This window comes from Hemicordylus capensis, chromosome 1, assembly GCF_027244095.1.
Source record: "Hemicordylus capensis ecotype Gifberg chromosome 1, rHemCap1.1.pri, whole genome shotgun sequence".
Taxonomy (NCBI): Eukaryota; Metazoa; Chordata; class Lepidosauria; order Squamata; family Cordylidae; genus Hemicordylus; species Hemicordylus capensis.
Genome location: NC_069657.1, coordinates 432,817,514 through 432,841,169, shown reverse-complemented (window position 1 = coordinate 432,841,169; position 23,656 = coordinate 432,817,514). Strand labels below are relative to the sequence as shown.

At 45.6% G+C, this 23,656-nt stretch overlaps 1 protein-coding gene across 4 annotated transcripts in view; it reads right to left on the bottom strand.

The window, feature by feature from the left end:
• Window positions 1-9,254: 9,254 nt before the first annotated feature.
• ANAPC1 (anaphase promoting complex subunit 1) overlaps window positions 9,255-23,656 on the bottom strand; it is a 117,843-nt gene continuing 103,441 nt past the window's right edge. For 2 of the 4 annotated variants that reach the window (XM_053313517.1, XM_053313525.1), the window contains exons 45-48: window positions 14,175-14,270; window positions 12,172-12,370; window positions 11,024-11,158; window positions 9,255-9,627 (exon numbers count right to left, since the gene is read on the bottom strand). In XM_053313517.1, the coding sequence (XP_053169492.1) occupies window positions 9,512-9,627; window positions 11,024-11,158; window positions 12,172-12,370; window positions 14,175-14,270 (546 nt within the window). In that variant the 3' untranslated portion in view covers window positions 9,255-9,511. Of the gene's footprint in view, window positions 9,628-11,023; window positions 11,159-12,171; window positions 12,371-14,174; window positions 14,271-23,656 lie in introns of those variants that run through there. The other 2 variants (XM_053313530.1, XM_053313539.1) reach the window with 2 other exon arrangements.

Below are 23,656 nucleotides of genomic sequence, written 5' to 3'. Positions count from 1 at the left end.
AGAGCCATCCCAAAAATTCAGGAGCCAGACAAGGCACTTAACAAAATTACTGGATTTAGTGATGGATATTGTGGGCCACCTAAGACAAATAAAGATTGAATTATGTAACTCTAATTTGGAATGTCCTAGTCTAGATGCCATTGTTAAATTTCTAGATGCCATGACTCCCTGCCGTCTGGGATCTGTCAAGCCGTTAAGCAGAGTAGCAAGAGAATCATAATTACAGAACACTGGTGTTCTTCTGAATTAATTGGTCAAATTAATTGTCATTAATTGGGCATGGCGTTACATTCAATAAAATACCAGTGTTTCAAACAAGCATTCAAGTATTGATTTTGTATTGATTTTTTAGTTTACACACATTCCTTTTGATTGAAATTAAAAATAAAAAAGCGGAAGAGCCAAATTCCAATCCCAACAGTGAGGTTGCAGTGGCCTTTGATTGACTTATGCTGAAAGCAGAGAGCTCATGTGATTAAGCGGTAAGAGTAAAGGGTGTAAGCTGTGGGAAACCCAAGGTCAAATCCCTGCTCAGTTATGCAGTCTTGTGCAAGTCACTATCTTTCAACCTTATCTACCACAGAGGGTTAATGTGAGGAATGCAGTTCTGAGCTTCTAGGAAGAAGGGCAGTATGCAAAATTAGCAACACTACACTCTGAACTTATGCTGCTGCCTTGCACTCACACAGGCCATTGGTCTGCCTAGCCCAGTACTAACCACTCTGATTGGCTGCAGCTCACACAGATTTCTCTCCAAGCTACTAGTCCTCCTCATGCACTAATATAACAGTTCCAAACTATTTTGAAAGCAAAAATATTAAGGCATTTCCAAGAGCCATGCTTTAATGCCAAAGAACTGGTGTACTGTTGTTGCACTGCTCTCTCCTACAAAGCCTGTCTTGCTTGAATGCACTTCCACAGAAGCGTGATGGTTCACCTCTAATCAGCAAAAACCTGCAATAGGATTCTACAGAATTCTGTAAAACTTGTTACAAAGAAGCTTGCAAAAAGATTGCGCTTTGTTTTTAAAAGGGAAGGTTTTGCAGTGCTTATTTTGCAGCAGAGCTCAGGTCAAGTTTCTGCTTTGTTTCCATGTAGGCCATTCAATGCTTACAGAATGTTGTGTGTTTTAAGTGGTCACGATACTGCTAGAAGCTATCCGTAAGAATGAGTGAGGTGCCGTTGTTTTGAGTTGGGCTAGGAAGGTTTGGGTTCAGATTCCAACATGTGATGAAGCTCCACTGGGTGACCTTGGTTCAGTCACACTCTCTCAGCTTAATCTACCTTGCAGAGCTGTTGTGAAGGCAAAATATGCTAACTCTCATGCATGCCACGGTGAGCTCCTGGGAGGAAAGCCAGCACATAAATATGAGAAATAAACAATCTGTTGCTAAGTCAACCACTCTGCCCCCAAATACAGAAATTGCTCAGAAATGTACCCCTGCCAACTGAACAAGAAAGTGGCGATTATCTTGCATTTAGTAGCAGGGGGCGAACAACTGGCCCTATCCAACCCCAGCATAGCATTTCTCCAGAGGTTGTTGCTGCTGTCTGTTTTGGGTTCTTTTTAGATTGTGAGCCCTCTGGGGACAGGGAAGCACCTTAATTATTTATTTTTCTATGCAAACCACTTTGAGAACTTTTGTTGAAAAGTGGCATATGAATATTTGGAGTGGTAGTGGTACAAACCCAAGTTCCAATGCAAGGCACAGTCTTCTGGGCCTCATTTCCTCATCCCAGATCTGTTTTAAGCACTAACAATCAGAAAATTTGAGAAGAAACCATTTTGGACATTCCAAGGCCATTGCTGCTAACTGAGAAAAGAGGCATCTTTTAAAAGTGGTGATTCTCTTTATTTAGCAGGGGGAGAGCAACTGGCCCTATCCATCCCTGGCACAGCATCCCTCCAGTGGCTGTTGCTGGTGTCTAGCTTATGTTTCTTGTTTTCTTTTCTCTTCAGATTGTGAGCCCTTTGGGGACAGGGAGCCTATTTTATTTATTTAATATCTGTGTTCACCTCTTTGGAAACTTGAGTTGAAAAGCGGAATATACATATTCGTTGTATTGTATTTAACACAGACTACCATCACATCTCAAGCTTAGTTTAAGAACTATGCGAGTTAGAGATGTCCTGTCTATCAAATCCAGTTCTTTTGGAGTGACCAAACCATAGATCCCAGGGGATGGGGACATGCAGTCAAGAAGGCAGGTTCAGTTCTCAATAGTTGAAGCCACAAAGGCCAGAGTGGGGTCCCAAAGGGCATCTTTTCACCTTCTCCCATAAAGTAAAAATGGAGGAGTTGCCATTCACTCCTCCAGGGAAAAGTAAACGCAGAATGGGTTGCAGTGAAGGCAACACTAGTCCTCCACCTATGACAATGGGAGGCCTGAGTTGCACGGTATCGCCAAAGGGCCTTGAACCGTATATATGCGCTCCCTACTGAAATACGATCCTCCCCATCTCTGGCAATTTTTAAAAAGCATTTGAAAAAAAACCCTCTGCACCCAAGACTTTTTGGCTTTTTAAAGTTTTAGGTTTTAATCTGTTTTGACTGTTTAAGTTGTTTTTAATTGTTTTTAAGTTTTATGTATGTTTTAACGTGTTGTATGTTATTATTAACTGCCCAGAGACAAACGTTTGGGGCGGTGTACAAATTAGATAGGTAGGTAGGTAGGTAGACAATAATCCAGTGCTTATCTGAAGCTCTAGCCAAAGCCAAATACTCTGCATAGTCGTCCCCCCGACACCATGTGGAGACCACCATTCCTACAGTGCAGTGCTGCGCTTTGCCCATTACTGGGTGGGGGGGCTCTTTTAAGGGCAATGGAATCTTCTGGAGTCCCTACACCATCTCGGAAGGCATGCACAGAGTGCTGGGAACCACAGCCCTTCCCAGGGCTTTCTTCCTAGAGCTCTTAAGAGAGGGCTCTGTCTCTCTCCAAGACAGCATTGGAAAAAGTGCAGCATTGTGTGAGAAGGCAGCACACTGGGAAATGGCTCTTACACGGAAAGTTGGGCAACTTTTTGCCCAAGTTGCCCCCCACTTGAGAAACAGTGGTGATCACTGATCTAGTCCTTTGCGGAGAGGGCTATGCAGTAGTCTTCTCTGCAAACATCACCTGTCATAGTGATAGACATTTTGCAAATTGGGTTTTAAAAAATGAAATATTTCGCATTCTAGTAAAAGCTTGCTGTTTTTCTCCAATGCAGTTTCCCCCCTTTGGCTATGTTATGCCTAGACAAACACACACATTGATGTCCAGCATAACTAATGTTCAAGGTGGACATCCAGCCTATCGTATTCAACAGCACTATTCGGGAGTTACTCTGATGGGTTACTAAATTTCCATAGGACTTCCTCTAGTAATTTTAGTCATGTTTTCAGCCATTGACTGCAAATGGGACCAGCCTTCCAAAATCTTCCTGACCAAACTCACCAGTTCAGGGTCTCACTCTGTACTCCCCACAACCTCCAATCCACCATCACACAGCACCACTCAAAGAATCCAAAGTGTAGTGTGTGTGTGAATTGTAACTTCATAGCACCCTATTGATAAAAGAGTATGCTACTGGAAGCAGACCTCCAGGGCAGGTTTGACCCAATACAGATAAACTGTTTTCTACTGAACATCTGAAGTTACCTTATTGAGCCCAGCCAGCTCTGACCAGCGGAAGCTCTCCATAATTTTGGGAAGAGGTCTTTCTTATCATCTGCTACCTGATTCTTCAGAGGCGTATCTAGGGAAAATAGCGCCTAGGGCAAGCACTGAAATTGCGCCTCCTGTCCAAATATCTGACACCCATCTTTCAGATAACTTTACCATAATATCAGCTCAAAAATACATGTCAAGCTCGTTAATCTTTTAATATTTAAAAAACCTTTTAGCAGTGGACATAGCCAGACCAAAAAATGCTGGAAAACTACAAATTTCAGTATGCTGGGGCTCATGAAATACCCAAATACTATGTAGAGGTGTACTTGGAAAACTAAACAGAAGTGCCTGTATAATTCTCTACTATGCATAGTAGCATCACTATTACATAAGTTTTTTTAAAAAATGGAGAATTTGACTTTTCCCAGATACTCTGAAAATAATTAAAGGATATGCAGAGTAAACTGTGTCACTGCTTGGAATATATTCTAGTATTTCAGAAATACAGTTAAAATGAGAGAAGGAGAGCAAGAAACTCCCAGTGGGCCTTAATACTAAGGATTTCACACTGATTCAAAGACAAACTCATCATTAATAGCCATCTTAGTAAGACATCACATTTAACTCATTTATCACAAGAAGCAAAGTAAGAGCAAATGAATACAATCCTAGCTCATAAGCTTCAGCTCAGTATTCACAAGCCCTGATTCTCTGTACATAGTGCCAGTCTGAATATGTGGACAGTGACTTTTCTCTCTCTCTCTCTCTCTCTCTCTCTCTATATATATATATATATAATATATATATATATATATATATATAACCTGTAGCCCCTTCAGGGCACTTCCTAAAGGCTGTGGGGGGTCTGCAAAGGTTCCCCCTCCCCTTGCTGACCTCTAGGGCCTCGCAGGGACCATTTGAGCATGTGCGGTGGCCATTTTTTTAAATAAGGTTTTTTTAAAAAAAAATGGCCGCTAAAAAAAAAATGGCCACCATGCATGCTCAAATGGCCTCTACGAGGCCTGGCATGGCATTTCAGTGGCAATTTTTTTAATTTTAAAAAATGGCGGCCCCCTTCAAGTGGCGCCCGGGGCACGTGCCCTGCCTGCCCTACCCTAGATACGCCCCTGCGATTCTTCTTATAGGCTCAGACCGGCCCACATGGCAATAGGGCACATTCCTGGTGTGCCCCACTCATGGGGTGCCCCTGCACCCCGCCGCACTCAGCAGCAGTGAATACTCCCACCCTTAAGTCCCCATTCTGCTCAAAACCCGGTGCCTTCCCCACATACATTCCACCGCCCTCTCAGTGCCCCCAGTCCAGCCCTACTTATAGCCAGAAACACCCAGGACTGACCCTGAGATCGGGTCATAGGAACACAGGAAGCTGCCACATACTGAGTCAGACCATTGGTCTCTCTAGCTCAGTATTGTCTTCACAGACAGGCAGCGGCTTCTCCAAGGTTGCAGGCAGGAGTCTCTCTCAGCCCTATCTTGGAGAAGCCAGGAAGGGAACTTGAAGCCTTCTGCTCTTCCCGAAATAGCTCCATCCCTTGAGGGGAATATCTTCCAGTGCTCACACTTCTAATCTCCCTTTCATATGCAACCGGGGGGACCCTGCTTAGCTAAGGAGACAAGTTATGCTTGCTACCACAAGACCAGCTCTCCTACCTAGAGGAGAGCTTTCCTCTTCTGCATGGAAAGCATCACCTGCACGCTACCACTTTGTTATGTCCTCTGTTGAGCTACACCGTGGCCCTATTTGAGACTTCATGCGCTTATGCTAAAAAACATTCAATGTGATACGAATATGACAAATATGTATTTACCGCTTTTCAACAAAAGTTCCCAAAGCGGTTTGCATTCAATATAAATGAATGAATGAATGAAATGGCTCCCGGTCCCCAAAGGGCTCACAATCTAAAAAAGGAAACAGAAGACAGACACCAGCAACAGCCACCAGAGGGATGCTTGATAAGGCCAGTTGCCCTCTCCGGGCTCAATAAGAAGAGCAGTGCATACATATCGGAATAGGACAGTGGGCATAACACATCTGTTTTCAAAGCTAGAACTCAAGCTTGGAACATATGAAGTCAACAGCTCCCCTGAGGAGGTGCAGAGTGCATTTATCTTTGTGACAATAAGGTATCCCCAAACAATAGGGAGAAGGGTCTCTTCACTCCAGGAGAGGGTTTGTTCTGGAAACAGACAGTGGCCAATCGCCAGACTAAGTTACTGAACAGAACTACTCAGGCATGTTGCTCTAAAGCAGGGTTTCTTAACCTTGGGCCCCCAGATGTTGTTGGACTACAACTCCCATCATCCTCCGCCACAAAGGCCATGTCTGGGGATGATGGGGGTTGTAGGCCAACAACGTCTGGGAGCCCAAGGTTAAGAAACCCTACTCTAAAGGGCTACTTGATTCCAATAGGGCCACTGAGGAGTAATTTCATCCAGCTGCCAGCCAGTGACGATCAGCGAGTAGCTGAGTCCTGGGATGGATCTTTTTACCTAGAAATCACATATAGGGGCTGTGATCAGAGAGGCGGTTCTTACACCCTCATCTCCAGGGAACGGATTTTGCAATGTCTCCAATGGGACTGACGGAGCTGCCCGTCAGATATTCTAGCTAAAAAGCAAGATCGGGGCCAAGTTTGTTATCCAACAACAAGCCGCCCCGCTTGGAGGGGCGGGTGGGGTGGGTTGTCTCTTACCCCCTTCGCTTCCCGATCCAGGGTTTCTCGTCTCTGGACCGTCTGCTGAACAACTGTCACTTATCCCTCGCCCTCTGCAGCGGCGTAGCCGGGGAAAGCGGCGCTCTCTCTGTAGGACGGGCGGCCGCCTCCTTCACGTGTGCAGAAGGGAAGAGGCGAGCGAGCAGAATTTGTAACGGGCGCCAGAAATGAAACTCAAGGCTCCTCTGCCCAGATCATTGGTTCGGGTCACGTTACCGGCAGATTTCAAATTTTGTGCGACAGCTTCATTTAAAAAAAAAAGAAGAAGAAGAAAGAAAGAAACAGGAAGCTTTTCTCTCTTTTTTCTCTCAGATCTGATGACATGCTGCGCGCTCGCTCGCAGGTCTTTTCACTCCTCACACTTCCTCTTCCAGCCCGAAGCGTGCAGAGACCTCCGCCGCCGGCTGCGCGGGCGTGCAATCCCGTCGTCGCCTTCCTGCTGCCTACTCAGCTCAGTCCGCGCAAGCCCCCGAACGTTCGCTGCTGCTGCTGCTGCCCACTGGGAAGTTCCCTGCGGGAAGTTTCACAGCAAGAACGAGAATGAAGCGGTCTGGGTGTGCGGTATTACTCGCAAGCAGCAGGCACTCTTCGGGAAGGGCTGGTGTGTTTTTGGAGTTCACCTAGGAAGGTGAACAACATTCACCTAGGAAGCTGCCTCATACCGAGTCGGGCCATTGGTCTGTCTGGTCCAATATTGTCGACTCTGACTGGCAGCTCTCTCTGGCGTTTCAGATATTTCCCCAGCCCTACCTGGAGAGGCCGGGGAGTGAACCCAAGACTACCTGCATGCAAAACCGATACTCTAGCATTGAGCTATAGCCCTTCCCCATGAAATTACCAACATGTGATGCTGCTTCCTTTCTCTTAGAAGGGGAAAAACCTGCACTCCTGTTTGGTTTTCTTTTAAGCCAAAAGTGTTTGCAGTCCTTGGCTTTTTCTTTGCTTTAGACTTTCTCCCCTCTTCAAATGTTTATAACTGGTAAAGGTAGAAGTATGCCGTTGAGTCAGTGTCGACTCCTGGTGATCCCAGAGCCCTGTGGTTGTCTTAGGTAGAATACAGGAGGGGTTTACCATTGCCATCTCCTGCACAGTATGAGATGATGCCTTTCAGCATCTCCCTATATCGCTGCTCCCCCAATAGTCTGTGGTCTCTAGGAGTTGACACCGACTCGACGGCACACTTTTACCTTTACCAGTTATAAACATTTGAAGAGGGGAGAACATCTAGAGCAAAGGTGCTTTCCATAGTATGGGAAACATACCGGCAGGGATTTAAACCTGCAACCCCTGGCTTGCTAGTCCAGTCATTCCCCCGCTGCGCCAACTGGGGATTTCTGTATTTAGATCAATTTATAAACCTTTGCTAGCAATGTGTTTAGGTTGCACACTATTGGTGGAACACACTTTGGGATCAGTGGCCAGGAAAAACCAATATCCCCACCCCCGGCCATTTGGATGCACGTTGAATTAATTATATGTTTAGTTTGCCTGCAGTCAAGAGTGTGGTTTGCATAACGCCCTTTGTTTTCAGTTCGTATCTTCTTGTCATTATTTATTCAATTTCTCTACTGCCCTTCCAAAAATGGCTCAGGGCAGTTTACACAGAGAAATAATAAATAAATAAGATGGCTCCCTGTCCCCAAAGGGCTCACAATCTAAAAGAAACATCAGATAGACACTAGCAATAGTCACTGGAGGTCCTGTGCTGGGGGTGGATAGGGCCAGTTGCTCCCCCCCCCAAATAAAGAGAATCACCACGTTAAAAGGTGCCTCTTTGCCAAGTTAGCAGGGGTCCTTTTGTTAAAGAGGAGAGAACTGTTAAAGAGGAGTCTTCCCTTGTCAGCTCCACGACCACCCACGTGGCTACACCGGTAAAATAAAATGTGCATTCTGCAAGCATAGATACATTCCTGACTCCTCCTGGGAATTTCCCCTCCCCCAAACAAGGATCAGTCGAAGTTTCTGTATGTTTGTGCAGTACTTTGAACTTTTGAAATATTCTAGACACACAATGTTCCCAACCTCAGGTCCCCAGGTGCTATTGGACTACAACTCCCAAGATCCCCAGCCACAATGACCAGGTTGGGAACTTCTGTTCCATATTGATGTCTTTCAGAATGGATGTAAATGTTTCAAGAAACATGGGCTTCCCACTAAAAGTATTATTAAAGTATTTTCGCTTCTATAAATCAATTAAAATCACCAGCCTGAAAATAGGAATTCACAATTTACCAAGGTTGGAAATCCCTGAACTAGAACAGGCTACTTAACTAGGCCTCATTCTATGAAAGCAAGCAAATGAAGTAGCCTTGATGGAATGAGCCAGTCCGTTCCTAAATGAATCCTCTGCTATTTTCTCCTATACTCGGGGAATAGAGATCAGTGGCAGGAGCATCCTGAAGATTTTACGATACTTTTTTGCTTGTTTTGAGTAGGGGTGTGCATGGACCAGCTGGGGCAATTTGGTTAGAATTTGAACCGAATTCAGGCCAAACCTCGGGTATGCGAGCTGGTTGAGTCAAACCGATTGGCTGGGCTGGCTGGTTCAACAAACCAGCTTGAACGGGTTTGAAGAACTTCACGATTGAAGCAGCCCGGTTTGCAGTGGTCCAGTTCGATCGTGAACCGTTTCTGCCCATCTCTAGTTTTGAGCAATTTGAATTGGAAATCTACATGCAAAGAAGGCTTCAGAGGAGCTGAGCTTGGCTTTGGTTCCTTTTGGAGATTCTGAACTACTATCCTTTCTGAAGTCTTTGTTGCAATTATAAAAGATTAATTAAGTACCTTTAGCTTAAAGATGCTGTGTTGAACAAGGCTGACAAATTGCTTCCAGATGCTTAACTTTCCCAATTCATCATTAAGGGCTTTTCTTTTTTGCAAACAAGCTTTATTTACAAAAAGTAAACATATTCATTTGCATGGACATATCGGCTGTCCAACAATATATAAACTTCTCTTTATCACTCTCGAAACATAAAAAGGGGAATGAAAATATGTGTCAGATGTGGCCTGTGAATGTAGAAAGTGAAGCCGACCACATCAGCCCGCCTTTCATTCAACAGCAAATACTGGGGTGGTACTGGCATTTGGTCACTGGTTGTGTCGAATACACGTTGCTGTTATCACAAAATCATTGACTGTGGATTTCCCAGCAGCAGAGGTGCAAGTCGAAGCAGTGCACGGACGGGCATCTTCAGTGGCTTGAATTTCAGCAGCAGTTCGGAAAAGCTTGTACTACCTAGAAGAATAAAACGGAGGAAAGTGATTGCATCTCTAAGAAAAGGGTAGGTGCTGAAATGCTCACCGACATCCACATGAATGCTGCACCTGAACAACGATGCTGTGCTAGCCTAATAGGCTAAGTCAGGGGCTAGCAGGGGCGTCATTAGGGGGTGGTCATAGGGCACAGGCACCCAATGAATAGCTCGGGGGCCCGAATCCCATCATCAGCCACCTCCCTCCTGCATGACCCAGAAAGGAAGTGCAGCAGCGGAGGCCCCTGCACAGAGCACAGGGGAGAGCTCCTAGCCTTGCCTAGTTCTCTGCTGCTTCCACCTTCACAGATGTTGTATTATAACATTAGAGACTTTTAAAACTTATGTGGAATTATTCTTGTGAGGGTATTACTGAGTTCAGTTATCAAAAGCAGGGCTGTGGGTCTTTTAAGTACCTAACAATGCCCCCGAGAGTCAGCATTCCCAATGAGTGTTGTTGTGGCACGTGCGTCGGCCACTTCCGTTGCAACGCTGACCGGGGCGCAGGGAGGGACGCTGCAGTCCCACGCGCCCGCTTGTTACGAGAGCACCAGCAGTGCAGCAGAGGTGGGGTGGGGACTGGCAGGTAGGAGAACTCCCTGCCCTCCGAACTGGCTCGAACGCTGGTCCAGGGAACCGACTCGGTGCTCCTAGAACGGAGCATCAAACGGTTCCATGAACATCCCTAGCAAACTACCAGACTCAATGACAGACATGGTGACTGCTCTGCTAAGGGGGCAAAGTGGCACCTTTTTAATGTGGAGATTCTCTTTACTGAGCAGGGGGAGAGCAACTGGCTCTATCCACCCCCAGCACAGGACCTCCAGTGGCTGTTGCTGGTGTCTATCTGATGTTTCTTTTTAGATTGTGAGCCCTTTGGGGACAGGGAGCCATCTTATTTGTTTGTTATTTCTTGATGTAAACCGCTTTGGGAACTTTTGTTGAAAAGCGGTATATAAATATTGGTTGTTGTTGGAAATTACCAGACTTAGTGATGGATACTGTGCAGTGGGAGGGTAAACGGGCTTCTCTGTATCCCCTTTACAAGTAACTTATTTAGAACCCCGACAGGGCTGCCTGGGACAAAAAGATTTCATTAAAAAGAGTTCTTCCTCTAAATAGCCTCGTCTAGGCACCACAGTTAAATTTCTAAAGCACTGTGGCTCCCTGGCACCTGGGATTTGTCAAACTTTGGCCTATCTATCAATCACATTTCATCTGCACTGACATGATCTCTGTTCCTTACAACAGACACAATTTTATAATGGATAGGAATGCCAAGAGTGAGGTGAACCAACTGTTGCACTGGTGGTACAGCTCTGGAGAACCACACTGCTTTGTCCGTGCTCATTTTTAAGACCGCTGATGTTTTTCTTTTACCTTCCAAGCCTCCAGCTAGTAGCTGCCCTGGAGTTGGGACAGAGTGGTATATGAGGAAGCAGGCCAACATGTTCTGCTGAGATTCGTCAGTCAGCTGTCCACTTAGGTAGGAGTGCAAGCAGACATCACCTCCGGCTGTAACACACACAAGAGACTCAGATTCAGGGGACATTTCTTCACTTCTTGAGTGGAGGAGGAGAGCTGGTCTTGGGGTAGCAAGCATGAATTGTCCCCTTTGCTAAGCAGGGCCCACCCTGGTTTGCATTTGAATGGGAGACTAGAAGTGTGAGCACTGTAAGATATTCCCCTTAGGGGATGGAGCCGCTCTGGGAAGAGCATCTAGGTTCCAAGTTCCCTCCCTGGCACCTCCAAGAAAGGGCTGAGACTCCTGCCTGCAACTTTAGAGAAGCCGCTGCCAGTCTGTGTTGACAATACTGAGCAAAATGGTCTGACTCAGTATATGGCAGCCTCCTATGTTCCACTTCCTGAGCCCTGTTCAGACATTATACTGTAAATGTCTGTATGCATGTATGTGCTTTTGTGTGGATTGCACATGCATTTGTGTTAAAAGTGAACCTGGCTACAGGCCCCCTCAAATGTTGGAGACCACATGTGAGCACCATAAGATATTCCCGTTAGGGGATAGGGCTGCTCTGGGAAGAACCATCTGCATGTTTGCATGCAGAAGGTTCCAGATTCCCTCCCTGGCATCTCCAGATAGAGCGGAGAGAAACGCCAGTCTGTAACCTTGGATAAGCCATTGCCAATACTGAACTAATGGACCAATAGTCTGACTTGGTATAAGGCAGCTGCCTATGTTCTTCTGCAGCTCAATTCTATGCAACACGAACTGCAGATAGATACAGTGTGAAATGAATTCTTAAAATCATACTTCAAAAAAGTATGGCTTCAAATCATGATATGAAATAAATGGCTGTTTGGCTGTTAAAATTATCTGGTTTTGCACAAGCACTTAGTAAAGAAGGTTTCAAAAATCTGCATTTCTCTTCTTAAAACCAGGTGGTTTTAAGGCAGGGGTTTACACCCTTGGCTTAGCTGTGTGGGCATACCGAGTAGCACTAAAACACCATCTCAGTTGTGTGGAATGTCCCAGACCCCTCTAGCACTAAAGACCCATTTCTTTTTACCTGGCAGCCACTGATCCAAAGTATTATCAATAGAACACTTCATCACAGGTAAGAACTCAGAGTTCATGAAAAGCCCACGGTGTGGATTTTTCCTCATCCTCTCCTGGTGACTCCGCGAATTAAAAAATTCCAGAACCAGTTTTATCTGCCACAAGTCAAATGTCTCAGTCATTTCTCTTCTTTCCAATCTTCTCACAGCCTAGAAGAAAAGGAAAAGGAGATGGGATGGGCACCATACACATTTCTAGTACAGCCATAAATAATTTGTACAATGCTTGTATCTGGCCTTAGTCTTCCCTAACAATCCTTATACGGAAAGAACTGGGTGAGTTTATTTATTTAACATATTTTTATACTGCCCGAAACGTACGTCTCTGGGCGGTTTACAACACAGCAAATGACCAACAACAGAAAAAGTTAAAACATTACTTAAAATAAATAACAGAAGAATTAAAACATTAGATAAAAATAAATGATAGAGAAAAAGTTAAAACATTACAATAATTTAAAATTTAACAACAATATTTTAAAACAATGTTAAAACTATTATAATAATATTTAATTAAAAGCCTGGGTGAATAGATGTGTCTTTAGAGACTTTTTAAAGTTGTCAGAGAGGGGGAGGCTCTTATTTGAGCAGGGAGAGCATTCCAAACTTCAGGGCAGCAGCGGAGAAGGCCCGTCCTCGAGTAGCCACCAGATGAGCCAGTGGCAGCTGCTGGCAGACCTCTCCTGATGATCTCAATGGGTGATGGGGTTCATGACGAAGAAGACATTCTCTTAAATACCCAGGGCCCAAGCCGTTTAAATGGTCAGCAGCATAAGGTGACAACATTCTTCAGTAAAATCACAATTCTGTATTCTAAACCATGCTATCTGGGCAACGAGACACCTTTTAAGGTGGTTGCTCTCTTACATTTAGTAGAGGAAGAGCAACTTTCCATCCAACATAGCATCCCTCCCAGCAACTATTTCTGGTGTCTCCCTTGTGTTTGTTTTTAGGCTGTGAGCCCTTTTGCAACAAACGACTATTTTCTTATTCCTTGTGCTATTAATTGATTTGAGAATTCTTTTGTTGCAAAGCTGAATATAAATAATAATAATAAGAGAATGCCTGCTTCGTTATGAACCCTGCTACCTATTAAGATCATACGGGGAGGTTCGTCTGAAGGTGCCACCAGCTCATCTGGTGGCGACTCAGGTAAGCCTTCTCTGTGGTGGCCCCAGGGCTGTGGAACACACTTCCTGCTGAGATTAGAGCTGCTCCATCCCTGATGGCTTTTAGGACAAAACTGAATATGAATAAGATGAATATTTATATACCACTTTTCAACAAAAGTTCCCAAAGCGGTTTACATATTTATAAATAAAGATACAATGGCTCCCTGTCCCCAAAGAGCTCACAATCTAAAACAGAAAAGTAAGACATCAGCAACAGCCATTGGAGGGATGCTGTGCTGGAGATGGATAGGGCCAGTTGCTCTCCCTCTGCTAAATAAAGAGAATCACCACTTTTAAAAGGTGCCTCTTTTGTTTGGTTAGCAGGGTAAGGGACACATCTCCCTTAGCAGGGACACATCTCTTCAGCCAAGCTTTTTAGCTGAAGCTTTAGTTGACATTTCTTAGTTGAATGTTATTGATTTTATTTTTTATATATTTTAAATACGTTAAATTTTTGTTTTGTTGTTGTAAACCACCTAGAGACTTTGGTAGTGGGTGTATATAAATGTGTTAAATAAATAATAATATTCTGAATCAATATACAATAATGAGAACTGCAATACTAACATTTCCCTGTAGAAACTGACTGCGTAAACTCAATCTTAAAAGCAACCTTTCCAAAGCATCATTTGAAACAAATCTACATTTTTACTATTACACATTCACTGAGGGATGTGTGTGTGTGTGTGTGTGTATGTAATTAAAATAAGCAACATGAAAGCAAGCAGCTACATGCACAAGCTTAGCTGAAGAGGGGGGAAATTTTGCATAGTTTACTTTACCTGGTCTATTGCTATGTAAGCTGGCAGCATCTCTGGATTCTCCTGAGTAACACACTCATAGAGGATGGATGAGAAGAGATCAAACATTTCCTGCTTCTGAAGAAAAGGTAGAATTCACAATGTGTCCACCATGTACAGCATCCATTGCATAGTGTCTTACTCTGCAGTGTTATCTTTGTTAAAATTCTGGAGTGACTAATCTTGCCAGCTGGAATGGGTTCCCCCCATGTGTGCCTTTTCAAAAAGATACTTGATTCTAAGCAAAAACAGAAGCCTTCCCACTACCCTGGCACAAATGAGGATTAGCCTCTGATTTCTGTCTATTCTGGGAATAGATGAGTGTGAAGACAACAGAGTCTTCACTGCTGTAGGTCACAATCAAGAATTGGGAAACCAGAATGAAAGCCAAAATGGGGAAATCTCCAAGATGCATTAAGATCAAGTACTGGTTCATGTCAAAATTACAAAGTGACTCTTAAGACATAAATGGCTGATAGCCTTAAATATATTTTTCACTAGCCACAAGGAGTTCAGGAAATATCAGTGTAATATTAGCCCGCATATCAAACAAAAATTCAACTATCTTGGCACTGAGATTAAAAACTCATTCAGTGTTATCTTCATTTGCTTAATACAAATGGCTTATTTATTTGTATAATTAAAATATTTATACCCCACCCCTCAAGTGCAATACAGAATGGGATGGCTCACAAAATTAGTAAAACAGATAAAACAATAGAATATATTTTTAAAAACTAAGAACAGGAGTCAGTTAAATCCAAATTTAGAAGTTGAAATGTGTTTTAAAAATCACCCAATATAAGCTGCAAATAAGTCTGTCTAAAAATTTTAGATGGGTCTTCAGATGTTTTTTAGAATCAGCCTTTTTAGCCTTTTTATAGATAGGACTTCCACCCTGGTATTCCAGTTTATTACTCAGGACACGAAAACCAAAGAAGGAACGGTGTTGCTTTCATAGTCAGGAAGGATATAGCAATGACAGTACTTGGGTACAATGCGGCCAGTGACCAACTAATATCAATTAGATTTTGTGGACAACCCTTTTAACATGACAGTTCTTCAAGTCTATGCCCCAATGACTGATGCAGAAGAGGAGGAAGTTGATGAGTTTTATGCTCAAGTTCAGTCTGGACATGCAAGCAAGATGTGATGCTGGTGGTTGGAGACTGGAATGCCAAAGTTGGGAAAGGTAAGGAGGAAAACACAGTCGGCCTATATGGCCTAGGAAACAGAAACAAAGCAGGAGAATAACTTATTAGTTTCTGCCAAGCCAATGATCTCTTCATTGCTAACACATTCTTCAAACAACCAACAACCATCACCACCTGGTGATGTCTATACACATGGACATCACCAGAAATCAAATTGATTACATTATTGGTGCAACGAGGTAGAAGAGCTCAGTTATAACAGCAAAGACATGGCCAGGGGCTAACTGTGGAACAGATCACGAACTACTCATGTGCAAGTTCCAAGTCAAGCTATAGCAGAAAAACAAAGCTATCCAGCTTCCACGATATGATCTTGAGAATGTTCCCACCATTTTCAAGGAGAACATCAAGAACCGCTTTGAAGTTCTGAACCTCATTGATAGGGAATCAGAGGAACTGTGGAATGAAATCAAAGAAGTTGTTAAGGATGAATGTGAAAAGAGACTGCCAAAGACCAAGAAACAGAAGAGAGCAAAATGAATGTCAGAACAGACGGTGGAAATTGCTAAGAAAAGGAGAGAAGCCAAAGTCAAGAAAGATAAAGACCTCAGGAAGAAATTTAGTAGGGAATTCTAGAAAGCTGTTAGAAGAGACAAGGAGCAGTACTACAAAGACATCTGTAAAGACCCTGAGGATGGAAACAGACATGGGGGGAAAGGCAAGTTTTCCAAAAGATCTCTGAAATCTGGTTCCAATCTTGAACTGGTATGTTAAGGGATGGCAAAGGACAGATAGTAACTGATTCAGAGAAGATCACACAGAGATGGAAGGAGTATACTGAAAAACTGTACGGCAGAGACATCAACATCCAAGATACTCGAGAAGATATTCCCTACTTGCAAGAACCTCAAGTACAGGAAGATGAAGTTAGATCAGCACTCCAGTCATTACCAAGTCGGAAGGCTACAGGAATTGATGGAACAGGTACAGAAATATGGCAGGCAACAGAAGAAGAATCAGTCAAGGCTCTAATCAAACTATGCCAGTAAATTTGGAGAACACCACAGTGGCCAACAGATTGGAAGAGGTCATTCTCGGTTGAACTGTTGCCAGGGACACCTCCGGTTATCCTTTCCCACTAGCTCCAAGGCAGGACAGAATTCGATTGGTTGTAGAAATTTCAGCCACGCCTCCTTGGTGCTAGGAGGATAACCCCTCCTAGTTCTTTCTGTCCTCAGCAAGCTCCATGGCAGCGTTTTTCTAGCTCTCTCTATTTTCTGCTGATATTACTTCTCTAACTACAGTATTCTGTTCTCCAAATCCTTTTTTTTTTCTGCCCCTGATCTTTATTACTTGCTATTATCTGAAAAGAAAAGAAAGAAAACCACCCTTCTTTTGTCTGTTTCTCTCCCCACCACACTTCTCTCCCCCCTCATCTCCTCTTTCCTCTCCGTTGCTTGGAGCCAGTCAGAGAGGTACAGAGCAATTTCTCCAACAAGGGGAAGAGTTTGAATGTTTTCGGCCTGGGAGGCTTCAGGGCCGTTTGTAGGCCCCATTGGCGCAGGCTGCTGCAGGCCCTGCATAGCAAGGCCGCTTTTCCGACCTCCCGAAAACCTCCTGAAAAATTCACCAGCAGTGAGTTGACAGTCCGTGATCGGCCGTCTCTCATCTATGGGCCACGGAGTCCCCCCTGGAAGGGCGTAATTTTACCGCGTCGGTGACGGCCGCTCTCGAGCCGCCCGTCCCGATTGTCGAAGGGGCCGCATCGAGTATCCCGCCTTTGGGCTGCGAGACTCGCTCTACTGCGGCCCGGCGCGCCACGCTGCTGCAGGCAGCTTGAAGTGGCTGTGAAGAGCGCTTTGGCAGGCTCCCTATTGCCAACGCCCCACCAACCTCAGAAGAGATTAGGCGGATTGGCGAGCTGGCTAGCAACCTGACCGGCAGGGCAGCGAGGCCATCACAGGCATCTTCTGTTCCTAAGATGGCGACGGTTGCGAAGAATCCCTCCATTTTACCTGAAGGAGCCGGTAATGTAAAAGGGAGACAGTCTCTAAAAGGGCAGGAAAAGCCTAAGACTGTGACTATGGTGTTTGGCCAGCAGGGGGAGTCTGCTGCAGAGACGGGGCCTAAAGAAGCCTCCAGTTCTAACTCTGCTGTTTTACCTAAGTCTGTGCTGCCACCTGAGTAGCTGGCATGGTTTCGCAATGCAATCATTGGCACCATCTACCAGGTTAGGCCCCCTAAGAGGAGTGAGAGATCCACAAAGGGGAGAAGGCATAAATCACCCAGTGTGAGCTCCTCACCTAGCGAGTTTGTCAGTCCTTCTCCCAAGAAGGCCAAAAGCAAGCTTAAGCATAGTGAGCTGGGCAAGTTGTCTGGCAAGGTGGCACGGGACCATTCCTCTGATGCTTCTGATCAGACTCTGGGGGCCCTAGGGGTTTACTTGCACCTCCCCCCCCCAGGAAAAAAAAAAGGCATTGCAGACTCAGAGAGGCCTAATCTGCCTTCTGACCCTGAAGACCCAATTAATGCAGGAGGAGGTTTTGATCCGGACCCAATGGTCTGGAGGGGAGGACACTGGTGATGCCTCAGTGTCACAGCACCTCTTTGTGGCAGAGGACTTCAGCCCACTGATGTTCAGAATTATTAAAACAATGGGACTGAGGCTGGGCAGAGTTTTGACTCTTGTGCCAAAGGGGACTTGGTCTTTCCTAGAGCACATCCCAAGGACAGGCTGATGCCCATGCCAGAGTTGTTTGTGGATGTAGTCAAACAGGAATGGTTGACACCAGCTTCCAGCTGCAAGGCTGTGTGCATGGCTAACAAACTTTATTCTTTTCAGCAAACCACTACAGATATGTTGAGGACACCAAATGCGGATGCCCCGATTTCGCAATTGGTGTCGGATTCCTTGGCATCTCGAGAGGGTGAGTTTTCTCTAAAAGACATAGCTGACCAGAAGGTCTAGCTGTCATTTAATCGTGTCATGAGAACGTGTGCCTGGTGGTCCGTGCAACAGCGGCAGCATCCAGGGCAGCCCGTGACTCCTTATTATTGGTGGTCAATCTTCTGAGTGATCCTCCAGGGGACCCAGTTAAGATGTGACAGCAACTATTCAAGATCCAGAAGGCGCAGGCCCTTATAGCCGATGCCACTCTTGATACGATTAGATTCTCAGCGCAAGAGGCGGTTTCATCATTTGTTGGCAGACGCCACTTGTGGCTCAAAATTGGACAGGTTGGTTCTACCTCTAGGCTAAACCTTGCTACCGTCTCTTACAACAGCAAGAAGCTTTTTGGTGAGTCTGCCCTACAAGACATTCTTGTAGAATCGTCTGATAAGTGAAAGACAATGCCTTCAACCAATAAAAAGACTGATAAACAGCCTTTTAAAAGGCCCTTCCAATACAATCGGTCCTTTCATAGCTTCCGGCCCTTCAGGGGCCAGGACAGAGATACAAAATTCCAGAGGGGATCTTGGAATCCTCAGAGAGCACCCTTTAGAGGGTTTGGTACCTACAAACAGCAAGCTGCTCAGTCAAAGCAGCAAAAGCCACTACAATGACTTGAAGCATTTCAGGCTTGGAGGGCATTTGTCTCACCTCGCCCCAGCCTGGGAAGATTAACCTCAGACAACTGGGTTCTGCAGCTGATCCATCACAGCTACAGGATAGAGTTTCACTCCTCTCCCCCTGCTGCTTTATCCCCACTCTAAGGTCAAAAGCATTCTCAAAGCATTTGCCGATAGTCTAGGCAATCCAACTCCTCCTGGACATCAGGGCAGTGGAGCCAGTGCCTCTGGCACAGGAGGGAGAGGGAGTTAAAACAAAAACAAACAAACCAAAACAGCAAAACAAAACACCTCTATCCTATTTACCGTCCCAAAAAGGGACGGTTCAAGGAGAGCTGTTTTAGACTTAAATTTTTTTTGAACAGATGGGTCCACAGAACTCATTTCCAGATGGAAACTCTAAGAGCAGTTTCAGAGGCACTCTTTCATCTGGATGTGCTCGCGTCCATAGATATAAGGGAGGCCTGCCTGCATCTTCCTATACACCCGGAAAGCAGGCAGTACCTTCGGTTTAGATATGCTGGAAGGCATTTTCAATACAGCAGCCCCTCATGTCTCCACAAAGTTGTTGGCACCACTGGTGGCGCAACTCTGTCAGAAAGGGATAGTCAATTGTTGCTGCAGGCGAGATCTCTCCCAGAGGCAGAACAGGACTTGGTCCTTAACTATCGCAGCACTCGAACCATGGTTTCATCATAAATGGAGAAAAGAGTCAATTGACGCCATGCCACAGGCTGCGCCATTTGTGGGTAATCATAGTTACCTTAGTGGACCGCCTCCTGCTTCCACCAGACAGGTTACAGACTATCCAGACAGAGGTTCACCTGGTCCTAGTGAATCCAAGAGTTCCTCTGGCTTCCTTGTCAAGACTGCTGAGCTTGATGGTGGCCGCACCAGACTCAGTTCCGTGGGCTTGAATTCATCTGCACGACCTCCAGTGGTTTCTCCTACCCCACCAGAAGGCAATCGTAAGGAAGTGTAGACTGCTTATAAAGTTGCCACCAGACCTGCGTCACTCTCTCCGCTGGTGGATCAACTCCAACAACCTGAATTGGGAAAAGACCTTCTTGGACCCACAGATGTTCATCAGAACAACAGACCCAAGTTGACAGGGGCTGGGGAGCCCACTGCCTCAACCAGTTGGCGCAGCAGCTATGGAACACGGAGGAGCGTTCTCACAACATAAATTGGAGGGAACTCCATGCAATTTGCCTAGCGCTACTAGCATTCCAGGAGATCATCCAAGGCACTGAAGTATTTGTAAAGACCGACAATACGACGGCAAAGGCATATGTAAACAAGCAATGGGGGTCCAGGTCATCTCACCAGGAGGCTGTCCTTCTGCTGTCTTGGGCAGAGAGCAACCTTCCTTCCCTGATGGCACACCACATCAAGGGAGAGCTGAACCTGTTTGCAGACTGGTTAAGCTGGGCTGACATCCAACTGGGGGAATGGGCTCTAAATCCATCAGTTTTAACCCAGATAACAGGGAAGATGGGCATGCCCGAGGTAGACCTCTTCATGACTCCGAAGAATGCACAATCCCCAGCGTTTATGCCTAGATTTCCATGCAGGGAGGCGATGGCAGTGGATGCCCTATCCAGTCTATGGCCAGACGCTTTCCTTTATACGTATCCTCTGACACCTCTGTTGGCCAGAGTCCTGCAATGGATGTGTCTTCGAGCAAGAGTACTCTTAGTGGCACCATTCTGGCCCAGGAGACCCTGGTTTCCAGAGCTCCTCCATCTGGCGGTGGAGCCACCTTGGGAGTTGCCTCAGACCCCGGACCTGCTCCATCAGGGTCCAGTTTTACACCCGGATCCATGTTGGTTTCGGCTCATCGTTTGGAAACTGAGTGCCGAGTCCTGAGCCAACATGGCTACTCGGAGGGAGTTCTCAGCACTATGCTGGCGTCGTAAAGTCCATCGACAGAGAGAATTTATCAATATACATTGGGAGCACTCCTTCGCTGGATGTCTCGCAACTCCGTTCCGAAGGGCACGGCTAAGTTATATCATCTCCTGCTCTTCTTACAAGAAGGGTTCAAGAAGGGACTATGTCCGAATACCCTGCAACGGCAGGCATTGCCGTTGATGGAGTTGCTCTCAGTAGAAAAGACAAAATGTCTCAGTCACATCCTCACCAGCGTAGTTTCTTTGAGGTGCCTCGCTGATGTCACCTCCAACAGTGCATACGTTACCCTCTTGGGAACTACATACTGTCCTCAAGGCATTGCAAGCTCACTCCTTGGAGCCTTTGGCAGCTATTCTGATCAGGATCTTACAGTTTAAATTGGCCTTTTTGGTGGCCATCACTTCAGCAAGGCTCTTCTCGGTGCTGCAGGTGCTGTCTGTAAAACAAGTCACATTGTATATTTCAGAAAGAGGCCATCAGGCTCATTCCAGACCCCTTCATGAGGCCAAAGGTGGTGTCCCCCTTCCACCCATCGCAAGATGGGTTCCTACCTTCATTTTGCCCCAATTTTCCATCAGTCTCAAGATGTTTTCCTCCCTTCTTTTTGCCCGCGCCCGGTCCACGAGAAGGAAAAGCTCTGGCATAACCTAGATGTCCGGCGCTGCCTCAAGAAATATATCGCCCGCACCGCCTCATTCAGAAATACGGACCAAATGTTCGTCTCCTTCCACCCGAGATCAATGGGCTCGCCCGTATCAGCACCTACTATCGCACGATGGATAAGGGCGTGTATCTCGCTGGCGTATGAGACACTTCGCTTACCCCAGCCTTCAGGCATCTCGGCGCACTCTACCAGGGCGGCCGCCACCTCAGCCGCCTTTTCAACTAATGCCCCAATCCAGGACATTTGCAGAGCCGCCACTTGGGCCAATCCCTCTACGTTTACTAAGCACTACAAGATCGAATCCTACGCCGATATTCAGGCATCCTTTGGAAGAGGGGTGCTTCAGCAGGTTCTCCCTCGGGAGTAGGCCGGAGCGCACCCGCCCTCTGCGTTGGACAAGCTGTGGTATGTCCCAGAGGTGTCCCTGGCAACAGTTCAACCAAGAACGGAGCATTGGTGTTCACTTACCGTGAAGGCTCCTTCTGGTTGATGTTGCCAGGGACACCTCGACCCACCCAGTTTGGCGCTCCTGGCCTCCTCCCGTGGAGAGTCCCTTCTCAGGCCTCCCTCCGGGGTTCGCAGGGTATACCGATCCGCTCTTTGCCTCTAGCCCAAGAACCCTGTGTGCTGCTCCAGTCTGGTTGTTTTTCACATGTTTATTTATTGTCCAGTCCGTCTTTGGTGTGTACCAGTATTTCTCTCGGACAGCAAGAACTGGGAGGGGTTATCCTCCTAGCACCAAGGAGGCGTGGCTGAAATTTCTACAACCAATCGAATTCTGTCCTGCCTTGGAGCTAGTGGGAAAGGATAACCGGAGGTGTCCCTGGCAACATCAACCAGAAGGAGCCTTCACGGTAAGTGAACACCAATGCTCCGGTCTACATACCCATACCATAGAAAGGAGACTTAACAGATGGCGCAAACCACCGCACAATATCATTAATTTCACAGGCTAGCAAAATAATGCTTAGGATCATCCAACGCAGATTAGAGCCCTGTGTGGAAAATGAAATGCCACAAGTGCATGCAAGCTGGTTTCAGAAAAGGCCAAGGAACAAGAGACATCATTGCTAATACATGCTAGATAATTGAGAAAGCCAAAGAATATTAAAAAGTCAATTTGTTGTTTATTGACTACAAAAAAGCCTTTGATTGTGTTGACTGTGTTAAGTTGTAGAATATCCTTAGGAAAATGGGAGTCCCAGAACATTGCATTGTGCTCATGAGAAACCTATACACAGGACAGGAAGCCACAGACCAGACGGAACGTGATGAAACAGACTGGTTCCCGATCGGCAAAGGAGTAAGACAAGGCTGTCTATTTTCTCCTTCTTTATTCAATTTATATGCTGAACATATACTGAGAGAAGCTGTATTGGAAGAAGATGAGTGTGGTTTTAAAGATGGAGAAACAAACATCAATAACCTGCGCTACATTGATGACACCACTCTGATAGCTGAGAATGCGGATGATCAAGAAATGAAAGCCAAGGAACACAGTGAAAAAATGGGACTACTAAATGTCAAGAAGACTAAACTAATGACAACGGGTACAGCAACCAGTCTCAGAATTGACAATGAAGACATTGAAGTGGTGGATAGCTTCTGCCTTTTAGGATCGATCATCAACAGTAAAGGATCCAGCAGTCAAGAAATACACCACAGACTAGCACTTGGTAAGGTTGCAATGAAGGCCTTGGAAAGGATATTTAGATGCTGTGACATGTCTACACCTACCAAGATTAGAATAGTTCAGACCATGGTTTTTCCTGTGACACTCTATGGATGCGAAAGCTGGACTTTGAAGAAGCAAGATAGAAAAAGCATTTATGCTTTTGAACTTTGGTGCTGGAGAAGACTTTTGAGGATACCACGGACAGCCAGGAAAACAAACAAATGGATCATAGAACAAATCAATCCAGAATTTTCACTCGAGGCACAAATGACCTGGCTAAAACTATCATACTTCAGACACATTATGCAAAGACCCAGCTCCCCTGAGAAGTTCGTAATGCTAGGAAACGTTGAAGGCAAAAGAAGAAGAGGACGACCAGCAGCAAGGTGCATGGACTCAATTACAACAGCAATGAATGTACCACTGAGAGACCTTAAAAGCCAAGTTGAAGACAGATCATCCTGGAGAGAATCTATCTAGGTGGTCG